The sequence below is a fragment of the Scyliorhinus torazame genome, chromosome 10, assembly GCF_047496885.1.
Source record: "Scyliorhinus torazame isolate Kashiwa2021f chromosome 10, sScyTor2.1, whole genome shotgun sequence".
NCBI classification, from domain to species: Eukaryota; Metazoa; Chordata; class Chondrichthyes; order Carcharhiniformes; family Scyliorhinidae; genus Scyliorhinus; species Scyliorhinus torazame.
The window spans coordinates 135,193,342-135,210,253 of NC_092716.1; the positions used below are offsets into that span (position 1 = coordinate 135,193,342).

General features: G+C 51.3%; 1 protein-coding gene across 1 annotated transcript in view; it reads left to right on the forward strand.

The window, feature by feature from the left end:
- The window catches only part of LOC140430945 (AP-2 complex subunit alpha-2-like), a 705,690-nt gene that overhangs the window by 316,500 nt on the left and 372,278 nt on the right, over nt 1–16,912 (forward strand). The window contains exon 14 of the mRNA XM_072518780.1: nt 13,884–14,048. Coding sequence (XP_072374881.1) covers nt 13,884–14,048 — 165 coding nt within the window. The remainder of the gene's footprint in view (nt 1–13,883; nt 14,049–16,912) is intronic.

Genomic DNA, 16,912 nt, shown 5'->3' on the forward strand with positions numbered 1-16,912 from the left:
GTCGGACCAGCCATACACTGCCTTCGAGGCGGACGGTCGCCTCTACCACTTCCTTAGGGTCCCTTTCGGTGTCACAAATGGGGTCCCGGTCTTCCAAAGAGAGATGGACCGAATGGTCGACCAGTACGGTTTGCGGGCCACCTTTCCGTACTTAGATAATGTCACCATCTGCGGCCATGACCAGCAGGACCACAATGCCAACCTCGATAAATTCCTCCGCACTGCCACTCTTCTCAACCTGACCTACAACAAAGAGAAGTGTGTGTTCAGCACGAGCCGGTTAGCCATTCTCGGCTTTATAGTCCAAAACGGACTTCTCGGGCCCGACCCCGACCGCATGCGCCCCCTCATGGAACTTCCCCTCCCGAACTGCCCCAAGGCCCTCAAACGCTGCCTGGGGTTCTTTTCCTACTACGCTCAGTGGGTCCCAAACTATGCGGACAAGGCCTGCCCATTCATTCAGTCCACCCAATTCCCCCTCGCGGCCGAGGCACAACACACTTTCGCCGCATTCTTTTCCCGTACCCTTCATCCCTCTGAAATAAGGGGCTGGTTTAGCACACTGGGCTAAATCGCTGGCTTTTAAAGCAGATCAAGGCAGGCCAGCAGCACGGTTCAATTCCCGTACCATCCTCCCTGACCTGCCGCCGGAATGTGGCGACTAGTTGCTTTTCACAGTAACTTCATTTGAAGCCGACTTGTGACAATAAGCGATTTGCATTTCATTTTTCATTCGACACTCATCCGTCGAAAAGGAGGCCCAAGCTATTGTTGAAGCTGTGCGGCATTGGAGGCATTACCTGGCCGGTAAGAGATTCACTCTCCTTACGGACCAATGGTCGGTATCCTTCATGTTCAAAAGACACAGCGGGGCAAGATCAAAAATGATAAAATCTTGCGGTGGAGAATCGAGCTCTCTCCCTATAATTACGAGATTTTGTATCGCCCCGGTAAACTCAACGAGCCCCCAGATGCCCTCTCCTGAGGTACATGTGCCAGTGCTCAAGTGGACCATCTCCGGGCCCGACACAGCAGCCTTTGTCACCCGGGGGTCACTCGATTGCACCATCTGGTCAAAGCTCGCAATCTGCCCTTCTCCGTCGAGGAAGTAAGGACAGTCACCAGGGACTGCCAGGTCTGTGCGGAGTGCAAGCCGCACTTCTACCGGCCAGACCGTGCGTGCCTGGTGAAGGCGTCCCGCCCCTTTGAATGGCTCAGCCTGGATTTCAAAGGGCCCCTACCCTCCACCGACCATAACACGTATATTCTCAGTGTGGTCGATGCGTACTCCAGATTCCCCTTCGCCATTCCGTGCCCCGATATGATGTCTGCCACCGTCATCAAGGCCCTCAGCACCATCTTAGCTCTGTTCGGTTTCCCCGCCTACATCCACAGTGACAGGGGATCCTCATTCATGAGTGATGAGCTGCGTCAGTTCCTGCTCAGCAGGGGTATAGCCTCCAGCAGGACGACCAGCTACAACCCCCGGGAAAACGGGCAAGTAGAACGGGAGAATGGGACAGTTTGGAGGGCCGACCAGCTGGCCCTACGGTCCAGGAACCTCCCAGCCTCTCGCTGGCAGGTGGTCCTCCCTGACGCTCTACACTCCATCCGGTCACTATTGTGCACCGCCACTAATAACACACCCCATGAATGTGTTTTTACCTTCCCCAGGAAATCCACATCCGTTGTCGCTCCCGACTTGGCTCGCTGCTCCAGGACCGGTCCTTCTCTGTAGGCACGTCCAACTCCACAAGGCGGACCCCTTGGTGGACAGGGTTCACCTGCTCCACGCCAACCCTCAATATGCCTATGTTGAATTCCCCGACGGTCTCCAAGATACTGTCTCACTCAGGGACCTGGCACCGTCAGGTTCCACCCCAACATACTCCCCCACGAAGCTGAGCTGGGAGGTTTTTGCCGAGGTAGAAAATTTGGTCTTGGGTGTGAATCCTGGGTGAGACAGGATTCATGGGTTGGATGGGAATCACGGGTTGCCTTGTGGTTTAGCCTGAATAAGTAACCAAGGAGTGGGCTGACATTGAATAGAGTGAGGGATTTGCTCCAAACAGGATGACTGAGTCTTGACAGTTTATATGTTGGAAAATAAATCTTATTCATCTGTGCCTGTGGAGAATTTTCTTTTTTTTTTAAATGTTTTTATTGGCATTTTCAATTCTCTTTCCAGTTACATTTCGTGCCCATCATTGCACGGTACATGTAATATTTTCCTGTCTATTCACATTTTGTCACAATCTGTCTCAGAGAACTATCTTCGCCCTCCCCCTCCCCCACACCTCGTTCAGTGTCGCTAGTCTGTTTCCTATGTAGATGTACCTGACTGTCAGCATTCCCCCATCCTGTCTCCATCTCCTAAAAGTGGTATCTATCTTAAAAGTGGCGTCTAGCATGGCTGGTGGGAACCTGTGGTTTGCGCAGATGGAGCCCATGGGGGACGTCTCAGTCAGACCGAAATGTTGCTTCATTTGATTCCACGTTTTCAGTGTGGCAACTACCACCTGACTGGATGTGTATTTTGTTGGCGGGGGGCGGTGTGGAATGGGAGTGCTGCCGTGGCGAGGGCCAGTAAGGTCGTCCCCCTGCAGGAGGCCTCCTCCATCCGTACCCAGTACGAGTTGGGCTCATGTCCACATCCCCTCACTCTCCGCCATGGCTGCCCAGTGGTAGTATTGCAGGTTTGGTAATGCCAGGCCACCCTCAATTTTCTTCCTTTGCAGTATTGATTTGGGAACCCTCGAATTCTTAACCTCCTCTGCAGGTCCTTTTTGACTTCCTCCACCAGACTTGTCAGATTCCACTTGTGGATCTGCGTCTAGTCTCTGGCTTTTTGGATCCCCAGGTAGCGGAATCTGTTTTGGGCTAGTTTGAATGGGAGCCCCTCCAGCTCTGTCCCTCCCCCGCTCGGGTTCACCGGAAATGCCTCGCTCTTGCCCAGGTTGAGCTTGTAACCCGAGAAGGTTCCAAACTCTTTCAAGATCTGTACAATTGCTTTCAGTCCCTTCTGTGGTTTCAAGATGTATAGAAGCAGGTCATTCGCATAGAGTAAGACTCTGCTCTCTGCCTCCCTTTTGGATACCCTTCCAGCTTTTCGTGCCCCATAAAGCAATTGCCAGGGGTTTGTTTGCTAGGGCGAACAGAAGCGGGACAGTGGCATCCCTGCCTTGAGCCTCTATGCAGCTGGAAATATTCAGGGCTGGTGGTGTTGGTTCGAAGTCTCGCCTTGGGGGCGTTGTACAGGAGTTTCACCCAGGTGGTGAATCCTGCTCCTTGCCCAAATCATTCCTGTACCTCTAGAAGGTACTTCCACTCCCCGGGGGCGGATCATTATTACATTCATCAGCCGCCTGATGTTCTCAGTGAGTTGCCTACCCTTGTCAAAGCTACTTCCACTCCCCTGGGACGGATCATTATTACATTCATCAGCCGCCTGATGTTCTCAGTGAGCTGCCTACCTTGTCAAAGCTGAGTTGCCTACCCTTGACAAAACCGGTCTGGTCTTCTGTGACCACCTCCAGTATGCAGTTCTCCAGCCTTTTGGCCAGGACCTTTGTGAGTACCTTTGCGTCTACATTTAGTAACAAAAGGGTCTATACGAGCCACATTCTGTCAGGTCATTGTCTTTTTTGGGTATCAATGAGATCATGGCGTGTACTAATGTAGGAGGCAAGGTGCCGCTTGCGAGTGAGTCTGCGAACAAATCCTTTAGATGTGGGGCCAGTGTCGGCGCTAATTCTTTATAGATGTCCGACAGGAGCCCGTCAGGTCCTGGCGCCTTCCCCGCCTCCATGGAGCTGTTGCTCTCCATGATTTCTCCAAGATCTATTTGTGCTTCCAGTTCCCCCTGCCTTTCTTCCCCTCCAACTGGCATGTCCAATCCATCGAGGAACTGTTTCATCCCCGTGTCCCCATGAGGGGGCTCGGAGGTGTACGGTCCCAGTAGAAGGTCTTCAATGCTCCATTAACCTCTTTCGGGTCCGCTACCAATCTGCCTCTGTTGTCCTTTACCTGGGCTTTTTCCCTCGTTTCTGCCTGCATTCTCAGCTGGTGAGCCAGTCGGTGGCCAGCTTTTCCCCCGTGTTCGTAGAAGGTCTCCCGTGTCTGGTGGAGTTGGTGCACTGCTTTCCTAGTGGATAGCAGGTTTTTCCTCTCTGCCAGCAGCTGCACGGCCGGGGCCTCGGAGTACTTTCTGCCGATCTCCAGGATGGAGTCCAGGATGGAGTCAATCATCTGTTGCCTGGCCGCTCTCTCTTCCCTGTCTCTGCGTGCCTTGTTGGCTATAACTTCCCTCTAATCACCGCCAATAGTGCCTTTCAGAACGTGGAAAGTGAGACTTGCCCGTTCCGGTTGTTAGACACGTAGTCGCCTATGGCCTGTGATGTTTTCTGGCAGAAGGCCTTGTCGGCCAGGAGATCTGTGTCCAACCTCCATGGGGCGTTGGGCATGGCCTGTCTCTAATCTCACATCCACGTAGTGTGGTTGGAGATGACTATCGCTGAGTATTCCGCCCCTATAATTCCTGGAAGTACCGATTTCCCCACTTCAAAGAAGTCGATCCTGGTGCACACCTTGTGCACTTGTGAAAAAAATGAAACTTCCTTCTCACCCGGGTGTAGGAACCTCCATGGGTCCACCTCCCCCACCTGTACCATAAATGTTCCCAGTTCCTTAGCCGTGCCTGTTTTTTCCCCATTCTGGGGTTTGATCGGTCGGCCAGTGGGTCCTGTACACAATTAAAGTCATTCCCCATTATCAGTTGGTATATGTCAATGTCGGGGATTTCCGCCATGGTCTTTTTTACAAAGTCTGTGTCATCCCAATTGGATACATTTACCAGTATCGCCGATGCCCCGTCTAGGACACCGCTGACCATGATGTATCGTCCCCCTGGGTCCGTAACCGTCCTAGTCTCCGTAAATCTCGTCCTCTTGCTGATCAGTATGGCTACTCCCCTAGCCCTAGTCCCGTTGCATGAATGGTATGTCTGTTCTAACCAGCCCTTCATTACCAGCAGTCTATCCTTCTCCCTCAGGTATGTCTCCTGCAGGTAGATTATGTCTGCCTTCAGGCTTCTCAGGTGGGCGAAGACTCTGGATAATTTCACCAGACCGTTAAGTCCCTTTACGTTCCAAGTGACTATTCTGATGGGGGTTTCTGCCTCCCCCTTTCCTGTGGGGTCACCCATACTTATCAGTTGGACACGCTCCTGCACTCCGGGCTTTCCTTTTGTCAGGGGGCCGTCCAAAATGGTCACGGTCGCCGCTATCACCATGGGTTTCCCTTTGTCTGGGAGGCACCCAACATGCCTGCAACTGTGTTAACGCTACGTGGGTGCGCCCCTTGCACTCCGGCGTTTCCCTTTGTTCAGGGACCCTCCAAAATGGCTATTTGCAGTTCCATCTTGATTTCTCGGCCTGCTCCCTGCCTGCCAAAGCCAATGCTTATCTTGCTGCGAACCCTTCTTCCTCCCTCTGTCCCTTAGCTGTTCTGTGCACCTCCCCTGTCCCCCCTGTCGTGTTGGGTGTTCCGCTACACAAACGAACCAAAACGGTTGTAGATGGTACAACTCTGTTTTATTACTCTTGATAACAACATCTGTAAACTTATGACTGGTTCGTATTTTACCCGTTAACCTGTGGACCCAGCCCTAACACTATTTTAGAGAGGCACTCACCACATGGTGTATATCTGAGTGCCACGCTGTGAGCTCTGTGCCCTGAGCTGTCTCCTGCTTGAATGAGCGGGAACTGTGGTGTTCCCCGTTTTATAGTGCGTGTGCTCTCACTGGTGATTGGCTGTGATGTTGCGTGTGTGTTGATTGGTCCATTGATCTGTCCATCAGCGTGTATGTGTGTTTGCACTATGATATGTTTATCTGAATATCATGACATCCCCCCTTTTTTTACAAGAATATGTGCCTATGTGGTAATAAATATTGGTGTGTACTGAGTGCAGCTGAATATGTGGGTGCAATATCTACAACATGTACATGAAGCTAAACTATATACATAGGAAGGTGTCAGGTGCAACATAGCAATGAGGTTGTACCATAAACAAAACAAGTGCAATCATCAAACATCGAAAACGAACTCAGGTAACGACAAAATGAGAAACACATTAACATTGTGGCATAACACTTTAGTGAGTCCAATGTGCAAACAGGGTCATAAGTCCAGCCTAGTAGGTGGGCGACGAATTCGGGTTGACCGCCTCAAGGGTGGGTCAGGATCCACCGGCTGAGGAATGGGCCTGGCCACAGGCGATCGAGGAATAGGCATAGTGGCAGGAAGCTCCACGAAGTCGACATCAGGGACAGTAGAGGGCATGGCACCGGTGCATGATCACGTAGCGAGCGCGGAAGCAGCTGAAGAGCCCGGCGATTACGCCAGCGAATGGAGCCATCAGGCATGCGAACCAAGAACGAGTGGGGAGCCACGCGGCGGAGAACATCGGCAGTTGCCGACCAGCCGCCCTCTGGTAGGTGGATGTGGACGTTGTCTCCAGGCACCAAGGCAGGAAGATCAGTTGCCCGAGTGTCATGTGCCACCTTCTGCTGAGCACGCTGCTGCCGCATCCTTTACTGGAGCATGGCCGGGTTTAGGAACATGAATGGACGGTACAGTGGTCCTGAGGGCGCGACCCATCAACAGCTGGGCTGGTGAGAGGCCAGTGGACAATTGGGCCGAGCGAAAGGCCAGCAGGGCTAAACAGAAATCCGATCCGGCATCAGCAGCCTTGCAGAGGAGCCGCTTGACGATATGGACGCCCTTTTCCACCTTGCCATTTGACTGGGGATGCAGAGGGATGGACGTCACGTGTGTGAAGCCATACAAAGCGGCAAATAAGACCATTCTTGGCTCGCAAAACAGGGCCCATTGTCCGACATGACGGTAAGCGGAATGCCATGACGAAGGTTTCCTTGCATGCCCTGATGATAGCTGACAATGTCAAATCGTGCAGGCGTATGACCTCTGGATAATTTGAAAAATAATCAATTATTATGACGTAGTCCTTGCCGAGCGCATGAAAAAGGTCCACACCCACCTTCGCCCAGGGGGACGTTACCAACTCATGGGGCTGAAGCGTCTCAGGGGGTTGCGCCGGCTGAAACCTTTGGCAGGTGGGGCAGTCGAGCACCATGTTGGCAATGTCGTCGCTGATGCCCAGCCAGTATACAGCTTCTCGGGCCCTCTGCCTGCACTTCTCAACCCCGAGATGGCCTTCATGTAATTGTTCGAGGACCAGCCTGTGCATGCTGTGTGGAATCACAATCCGGTTCAACTTTAGGAGGACACCGTCAATGACGGCCAAGTCGTCCCGGACATTGTAGAATTGTGGGCACTGTCCTTTGAGCCACCCTTCCGTCATGTGGCGCAACACATGTAGAAGGGTGTCAGCCGCAGTCTCCCGGCGAATACGGGCCAGATTTGCATCATTAGCTGGCAGATTGGCCGATGTGAAGGCCACATGCGCTTCGACCTGACATACGAACCCCCCCCCCCCCCGATTCGGGCGGTGTGCTCACTGCTCTGGACAGGGATCCGCGATGATGAGGTCCTTTCCCGGGGTGTAGACCAGTGGGAAGTCGTACCTCCGGAGCTTGAGCAGAATGCGCTGGAGGCGATGTCATTCAGGTCCTTTTGTATGATGCCGACCAGGGAGCGATGGTCGGTTTCCACGGTGAACTGAGGGAGACCATACACGTAGTCGTGGAACTTATCTATGCCGGTTAACAAACCCAGGCACTCCTTCTCAATCTGCGCATAGCGCTGTTCTGTGGGGGTCATGGCCCGCGAGGCATAGGCGACCGGGGCCCATGATGCAGTGTCGTCCCGTTGCAGGAGTACCGCCCCAATGCCGGACTGGCTGGCATCAGTCGAGATCTTCGTATCTCGAGAAGTGTCGAAGAACGCCAAGACCGGGGCTGTGGTGAGCTTAATCTTGAGCTCCTCCCTTTCCTTCTGGTGTGCGGGCACCCACTGGAACTCCGTAATCTTCTTCACTAGGTGGCGAAGAGCCGTTGTGTGGGAGGCAAGGTTGGGAATGAACTTCCCCATGAAGTTGACCATCCCGTAAAAGCGTAGCACTGCCTTCTTGTCTGCCGGCTGCGGCATGGCTGTAATAGCTGTCACTTTGTCTGCATCTGGATGCACTCCTGACCGGGATATGTGGTCCTCCAGAAACTTTAGCTCAGTTTGGCCAAAATAACACTTGGCTCGGTTGAGGCGCAGGCCGTGTTCTCGTATCCGAGCAAAGACGCGCTGGAGACGACTGATGTGCTCCTGTGATGTGGTGGACCAGATGATGACGTAGTCAACATAGACGCGCACCCCTCCGATGCCCTTCATCATCTGTTCCATGATTCTATGAAACACCTCGGATGCCAAGATGATGCCAAACAGCACTCTATTGTAGCAGTACTGCCAAAGGGAGTGTTGAAGGTGCACAGCTTCTTGCTGGACTGATCCAGTTGAATCTTCCAAAAACCCTTTGAGGCATCAAGCTTTGTAAAAAATTTAGCCCGAGCCATTTCACTCGTGATCTCTTCCCGTTTGGGTATGGGGTAGTGTTCCCTCATGATGTTATTATTCAGGTCTTTCGGGTCGACGCAGATCCGGAGTTCGCCAGAGGGCTTTTTTACGCTCACCATGGAGTTGACACATGGCGTGGGCTCCGTGACCTGGGAAAGCACTCCTTGGTCCTGCAGATCCTGCAGCTGCTGCTTGAGGCGGTCTTTGAGTGGTGCTGGGACTCTACGAGGCGCGTGAATGACCGGGGTGGCATCCGGTTTGAGCCGTATTCTGTAAGTGTAGGGCAGTGTGCCCATGCCCTCGAAAGCCTTCTGGTTGTGGGCGAGGAGCGAGTGGAGCTGTGCCCTAAAGTCTGCATTTGGGAAGTCGGACGTGCCTTCTGGAGACAGAGTGTGTACCCGCTGAACGAGGTGGAGAACCTTGCACGCCTGTGCGCCTAGCAGAGAGTCCCTTGATGATCCAACTATCTCAAAGGACAGTGTGGCTGTATGCATTGTGTGTAAACTTGAGCTGGCAGGATCCCATGGCCGGGATAACATTTCCGTTGTAATCGACCATCTGAAAGCGGGATGGCCGAATCAGTGGTTTGACCGTCAAGACGTAGAAGGCTGACCATGCAATAAGATTGGCGGAGGCACCAGTGTCTAAACGGAATGTGACTGGTGATCGGTTGACCGTTAGGGTGGCACACCATTCATCACCCGGATTAACGCTGTTCACTGGCATCGGCTGGGGTGTCCTACTTGGGGTCATCCGATTCCTGTCAATGACCGCAATGCGGAAGGCTTCCCGGTCGTCGATATTACCGGTCTGTATGTCGTCAGGGTATGACTCGGTGTATGGAGGCTGAATGGCCCGCACGTCCCTGCGAGGCTGGTGGAATTGGGAGCGTTGGCAGGTTGAGCTGCTCGACAGCAGGCAGCGTAGTGGCCCATCTTGCCACAGCGGCGGCATTGTCGATTCTTTGCTGGACATGGCCACTTTAAATGTGGGGATCCACAGTTGCCGCACGTCGTGACGTCAAGGCGTTCGTTGCGCCACCGCGCATGCGCAGTACGGTCCTGCGTAGAGCGTGCCTGTGCATCACGTCCCTCTGCGACGACGCCTCTTTTGGCGCGTACAAGTGCGGGAGGCCGCGGAGAGCGAGTGAAATGGCCGCCTTCGTCCGGGCCGCGGGCCGGGAGAAACTCGATCGATTGGACCCGCTCGGCCTCGTAGGACCCCTGCCGTGCCGATTCGGCCGCCTGGAATTGGGAGGCCAGCTGGTCGCGTTTTCATGGAGGACGCAGGCTTCGAAGGCGGTGGCTAGGGTGAGGCTCTTAATTTTGAGGAGCTGCTGGCGTAGGGTGCCCGAGGTGACCCCAAAAACTATCTGGTCCCGAATCATGGAATCGGAGGTGGCCTCATAGCCGCAGGACAGCGCGAGGATACGGAGGTGTGTCAGGAAAGATTGAAAAGGCTCATCCTTACCCTGTAGGCGCTGCTGAAATAGGTACCTCTCGAAGCTCTCATTCACCTCGACGCTGAAGTGTTGCTCAAGTTTTAGAAGGACCGTCTTATACTTCGTCTTGTCCTCACCTTCCGCGAACACCAAGGAGTTGTAGATGTGGATGGCGTGTTGCCCTGCCGTGGAGAGGAGGAGGGCGATTTTCCTGGTGTCCGATGCATTCTCCCTTTCTGTTGCTTCTAGAAAGAACTGGAAGCGCTGTTTAACCAGCTTCCAGTTGACGCCGAGTTTTCCAGCGATTTGGAGTGGCTGCGGCGGGCTGATGGTGACCATGGCGCAGGATGGCGGATCCCTGAAGATGTGCATTTAGGTCTCACAGTTGCTGGGTTCTTATCCTGGTACTATGTCGTGTTGGGTGTTCTGCTACACAAACGAACCAACATGATTGTAGATGGTACAACTCTATTTTATTACTCTTGATAACAACATCTGTAAACTTATGACTGTGGTTCGTATTTTACCCGTTAACCTGTGGACCCAGCCCTAACACTATTTTAGAGAGGCACTCACCACGTGGTGTATGTCTGAGTGGCACGCTGTGAGCTCTGTGCCCTGCTGGAATGAGCGGGAACTGTGGTGTTCCCCGTTTTATAGTGCGTGTTCTCTCACTGGTGATTGGCCGTGATGTTGCGTGTGTGTTGATTGGTCCGTTGATCTGTCCATCAGTGTGTGTGTGTGTTTGCACCATGATATGTTTATCTGAATATCATGACACCCCCCCTCTCCTCCAATGTTCCCCCCCCCCCCGTGTATTCTCTCCCTTTCGCTGTGCCCTCTCCTCCAGACGCTCCCTGTCCTCCGAGATGTGCGCCGCGGCCCCCCTTACTGCCTGTCTTTCCATGCTAGTCCTCCCTGCTTGTACGGTGGCTCCCCTCCCTGGGCTTCGTCTGTCCGAGTTATCTGCCTGCCTACTTTCCCTTCATCACCCCTTCACCTGCTTTCCCTATCACCGCTCTCTCCTCTCTGTGGTCCGACCCTTAATTCAAAACGAGGCAGAATAGTCTTGCGCAAACACAGTCCATTATATAGTCCCTGGTCTCCGCTTTTCCCTCCCATTGCCGTCCTCCAGCGCTTCTTCCCCACTGCCGAGCCTGTTCTCTGTCCAAGTCGTTGGCTCTTACAAATTCATTGGCTTCATACCAGTGTTCTTTCCCCCGGTATGTGACCCAGGGTCTGGCCGGGAACAGTATGCCACATCGTACCCCACTTTTGTAGAGCGCCGATTTCGCTCTATTGAATTCAGCCCTCTTCTTAGCAAGGTCCGCTCTAATGTCCTGGTTGGCCCGGATTCTATGACCTTCCCATGAGCTCGACTTTGTCTGCTAGGCCCATCTCAGAATCTTTTCCTGATCCTGGTACCGGTGCAGCTTAGTGATAATCGCTCTCGGCTGTTCCCTGTGTGCCCTGTCGAGTTCTGGGGGGTTGAAGAAACTGTCTCTCCCGATTAAGTTACCCAGCATTTGCGGGATATAGTCCGTTGGGTGCATGTCCTCGACGCCCTCCAGCAGACCCACAATCCGGATATTTTGCCGCCGAGACCTGCTCTCTTGGTCCTCGACTTTCCCCTTCAAGTTCCCCTGGGTTGCCATCAACCTTTTCACCTCTGCCCCCAGAGCTGCAATCCTGTCGCTCTGGTCCGACAAGGCCTTATCGAGGTCCAGGAACATTCTCCCCTGCACCCCCACTTCCTTCCCCAAGCCATCTATCTTATGCTTCCGTCACAACCTCCTTCACTGCAAGCTAGAACTCTGTTTTGATCACTTCCCTCATGACGGCCAGTTCGTTTTTTAAAATGCTCGTCCACCCATCCCCTGGTGGGGTGGGGGAGGTTGTCATCTGCTTCGATACCACCGCTCGGGTTGCCGGCCTACCCCATTCTTGGGCAGCTGGGGCTTCCGCCTCGCCTTGTGGTTCCGCCATTCTGTCCGCTCGTTGGTCTTGCCCTTTTCCGCCACTCCTGCCCTCTTCTCGGCCCTTCGAGTTATCGTTCACCGACATCCTTTATCCCACTGTTAGTCTTCGCCTTGGGGTTTGTTTATGGTGGCTTTTTAGGCCAAAAAAAATCTAAAAATTAGCTCTTATTGGTTCTAGTTGGGAGGTGAGCCACCCGATGTGCATCCGCTCAGCACATCGCCGTCGCCGGAAGTCCTATGGAGAATTTTCCGCTTGATTCCCATTTATTTTAGGTTTGCTAGATCGTCTTGACGTCACACTTAGTCAAATGTTGTCTTGATGGCAAGGGCAGTCATTCTCACTTCATGAGAATTTGTTTTTTTGTCTATGTTTGACCCAAGACCATAATCAGTTCAGGAGTCGAGTGGCCCTGATGAAATCCAAGGGGAGCATTTGGAGTAAATTATTGGTGATTAAGCAACATTTTCCAACCCTCCACTGATGACACACTGTCGGTTGTTGGGAAGTATTGGACAGGTTGTACTTGTCCTGCTTTTAGTGGACAGGACATACCTGGGCACTTTTTCACATTGCCAGGTAGATACCAATGTTGTAGCTGTCTGAAACAGCTTGGCTATGGGTGCAACTAGTTCTGGAACACAATACTGGAATATTGTCCGGGCCATAGCTTTTGCAGTATCCAGTGTTTTCGGCTAGTTTGTGATATCACATGGAATGAATTGAATTGGCTGAAGACTGGCATCTGTGATGCTGGGACCTTAGGAAGAGGCTGAGATGGATCATCCGTTGGGCTGTTCTCGCTGCAGATGGTTGCAAAAGTTTCGTTTTTGTCTTTTGCGCTGACGTGTTTGGTTCCACAATCATTAAGAATGGGATATTTATGGAGCTTCTTCTCCAGTCAGTTGTTTGATTGCCCACCACCATTCATGACTGGGTGTGGCAGGACTCAGAGCTTAGATCTGGTTATCTTATGTGGGACGGTTGGATAAGTTGGGCCTGTATCCATTGAAGTTCATAAGAATTGGAGGTGTTCTTACTGAAACATGAATGATACTGGGGGAACCTTAAAGTCCATCCAGTTTAATTCTCATATGACTGAGTTTTCTAGGTTATTCATAATGAACCACATTGATGTAGGTTTAGATGTGGCAGATGGCAGATTTCTTTCCAGAAATACGTTTTGTGAACCAGATGGGTTTTGCAACAATTCAGCAGTTTTGTTGTCTTTATTAATCCTGTTTTATTTCATTAACTGGATTCAAATTCACCAATTATCTTGGAATACGAGTTCCGGCCTCTGAATTATTCGCCCAGTAATATGACCACCGCGCTGCCAAGCCCTTTGATGCCTGGTCATGAAGTCACCAACCTACCTTTTTTTTTTTTTGCATGGTTTCTCCGAGATACTGTGGTCTGAGTTTTTAATTCTCTTGACTGACCTTTTGATCTTGTTGCTGATTTTTGTCTGGCCTAGGTAGTCTTGAGTGTCAGTTCCATTGATGGGAGTATTCTGGGGGGCTGTCATTAGCTACCCAGGAACAAGAAGGCAGTATTAGCTGGAGGATGAGCAGTGATATTTGTCTAGGGTCTCGATGAACAGGGAGCAATTAGCAGGAACACAGGCTGGTATTGGAGTCACGTGGAAGAGGGGAGCTGTGTTATCACTGGGTGCAAATATTGCTACCGGTATGACCAGGGTCCGTGTGCTAAAGCTAACTGTAGTACACTGATTGTTCAAGCATAGAGTGAGATCAAACCTTGTGGTCTATCGAGCTCTATTATCATCAGATGGAAGGATTACAGTCCGAGTGTATTATAACATTTATTAATTTTACCACGTTTTCACAGTAATTTAGTGAGTACGTTTGCAGAATCGAAAATTCCTCTGAGCTGACAGATCTGTTCTCCACTAGGCAACTGTGTTGGAAGAGATGCCACCGTTTCCCGAGAGGGAATCTTCAATCCTTAACAAATTAAAAAAGAAGGGAACCATCACCCTGACTGATCTTGAAGAGGTTAAAAAGGAGCCGAATGCTGATGTCAATGGCAACGCTGAACCCACTGCTGGGTACACTGTGGTATGTGACTCTAATATAATTGACAGCCCGTGAGACAGTAACGGGCTCTCATATGTACAATCATTCGAATGGTTACAACACAGAAGGAGACTATTTCATCTGTTATCTCCATACTGACTCTCTGCAGGATCACTCAATTGGTCCCACTAACCCTCCGTCTTTTCCCTGCAGCTTGAATTTTTTTAATTTCAGGTAATTATCCAATTCCCTTTTGAAAGCCTTGATCAATTCTGTATCCACCACACTTTCAGGCAGTACATTCCAGATCCAAACTACTTGGTGCATAAAAATATTTTCCTTATGTTGTCTCTAGTTCTTTTGCCATTCACTTAATATCTGTGTCCTCGGGTTCTTGACCTTCCACCAATGGGAGCAATTTCTCCCTATCTACTCATTCCAGACCCCTCATCATTTTGGATACCTCTATCAAATCTTGTATGACCAGTCTCCTCTCCAAGGATAACAGTCCCTGCTTCTCCAATCTATTCATGTAACTGAAATCCCTCATTCTTGAAAACATTCTCATAAAATCTTTTCTGCCCCTTCTCTAAAACTCTCATGTCCATAATTGGACAAATATTCCACTTAAGGCTGAACCAGAGATGTTTGCCATAACCTCTCTATACTGGGGAGATAAAACGTGAACTGGAAGACTGATTCATGGCACACCTCTACTCAGGACACTAGCAGGATCCAGGTTTACAGTTGCTTGCCAATACTCTGTACCTAACCTTTGCTGTGCCTGTCTTCGGATTGTTTCATGGGACATTGCTTTTATTCTGTATGTACATCTTTACTCTGTATGTACCTCCCCCTCCTCCTGTTCCACTCTGGTATTGTGCCTGTCCTGGGTGTGTTTGATGGGGAACAGAGTCGAGGGAACTTTACTCTGTATCTAATCCCATGCTATATCTGTCCTGGGAGCATTTGATGGGAACAGTACAGAGGGAGCTTTACTCTGTATCTAACCCCATGCAGTACCTCCCCTGTGAGCATTGATGACGATGACATTAATAAGTTCCATCCAACCATCAGACTCACCATGGACTACTCTCCCAAATCGGTCGCATTCTTGGACACACTCGTCTCCATCAAGGACGGTCACCTCAGCACTTCGCTTGACCGCAAACCCACAGATGCTCCTCTTCTCCAGCTTCCACCCTAAACACATTAAAGAAGCCATCCCCTATGGACAAGCGCTCTGTATACACAGGATCTGCTCAGACGAGGAGGAGCGTAACAGACATCTACAGACGTTGAAAGATGCCCTCGTACGAACAGGATATGGCACTCGACTCATCGAGCGATAGCTCCAATGCGCCACAGCGAAAAACCGCACCGACCTCCTCAGAAGACAAACATGGGACACAACCGACAGAATACCCTTCGTCGTCCAGTACTTCCCCGGAGCGGAGAAACTACGTCATCTTCTTCACAGCCTTCAACACGTCATTGATGACGATGAACATCTTGCCAAGGTCATCCCCACACCCCCACTACTTGCCTTCAAACAACCGCGCAACTTCAAACGAACCATTGTTTGCAGCAAACTACCCAGTTTTCAGAACAGTGACCACGACACCACACAACCCTGTCATGGCAATCTCTGCAAGATGTGCCAGATCATCGACATGGATATCACTATTACACGTGAGAACACCACCCACCAGGTACGCGGTACATACTCGTGCGACTCGACCAACGTTGTCTACCTCATACGCTGCAGGAAAGGATGTCCCGAAGCGTGGTACATTGGCGAGACCATGCAGACGCTGCAACAACGAATGAATGGACATCGCGCAACAATCACCAGGCAGGAATGTTCCCTTCCAGTCGGGGAACACTTCAGCAGTCAAGGGCATTCAGCCTCTGATCTCCGGGTAAGCGTTCTCCAAGGCGGCCTTCAGGACCCGCGACAATGCAGAATCGCCGAGCAGAAACTTATAGCCAAGTTCCGCACACATGAGTGCGGCCTCAACCGGGACCTGGGATTCATGTCGCATTACATTCATCCCCCACCATCTGGCCTGCGAAATCCTACCAACTGTCCTGGCTTGATACAATTCACACCTCTTTAACCTGGGGTTACCCCATCTCTGGATCTGTAAAGATGTAATCACCTGCTAATGGTCGCATTCCTAGCATTGTTTGACATCTTTGAATTTGTCTATATATGTGTTTCTGGAACAGACCTCTTCATTCACCTGAGGAAGGAGCAGCGCTCCGAAAGCTAGTGACATCGAAACAAACCTGTTGGACTTTAACCTGGTGTTGTAAGACTTCGTACTGTGCTCACCCCAGTCCAACGCCGGCATCTCCACATCATAGCATTGATGGGGACAGTGTAGATAAAGATTTCTACTTTATCTAACCCATGCTGTACCTCTCCTGGGAGTGTTTGATGGGGACAGTGCAGAAGGAGCTTCACTTTGGCAACATAGGGGTTAGCACTGCTGCCTCACAGCGCCAGGGACCCGGGTTTGATCCTGCCTTTGATTGGCTGTCTTTTTCTTAATGTATTTGATTCCAAACTCAAACCAATTATTATTGTTACAGAGAACATCTACACATACCATTAATATACACAGCTTATACAAATTTTTCCCTTTTATATCCCCCCTCCCCCCGATGACAAGCAATTCCTTAAACATGGATAAGAACGGATACCAGCTTGCGCAGAACCCTTCCTCCGACCCCCTTAGGAGAGACTTAATCTTCTCCAGGGCCATAAATTCCTGTACGCCCCCCATCCATGCCGTCGCCCGCCAGGGGACACGGCATAACCAATAACTGCGGTATCTCTGACAAAACCTTACACCCGCCTTCCCTCCCCCCAAACCTCTCCAATTTCTCACACCCCAGAA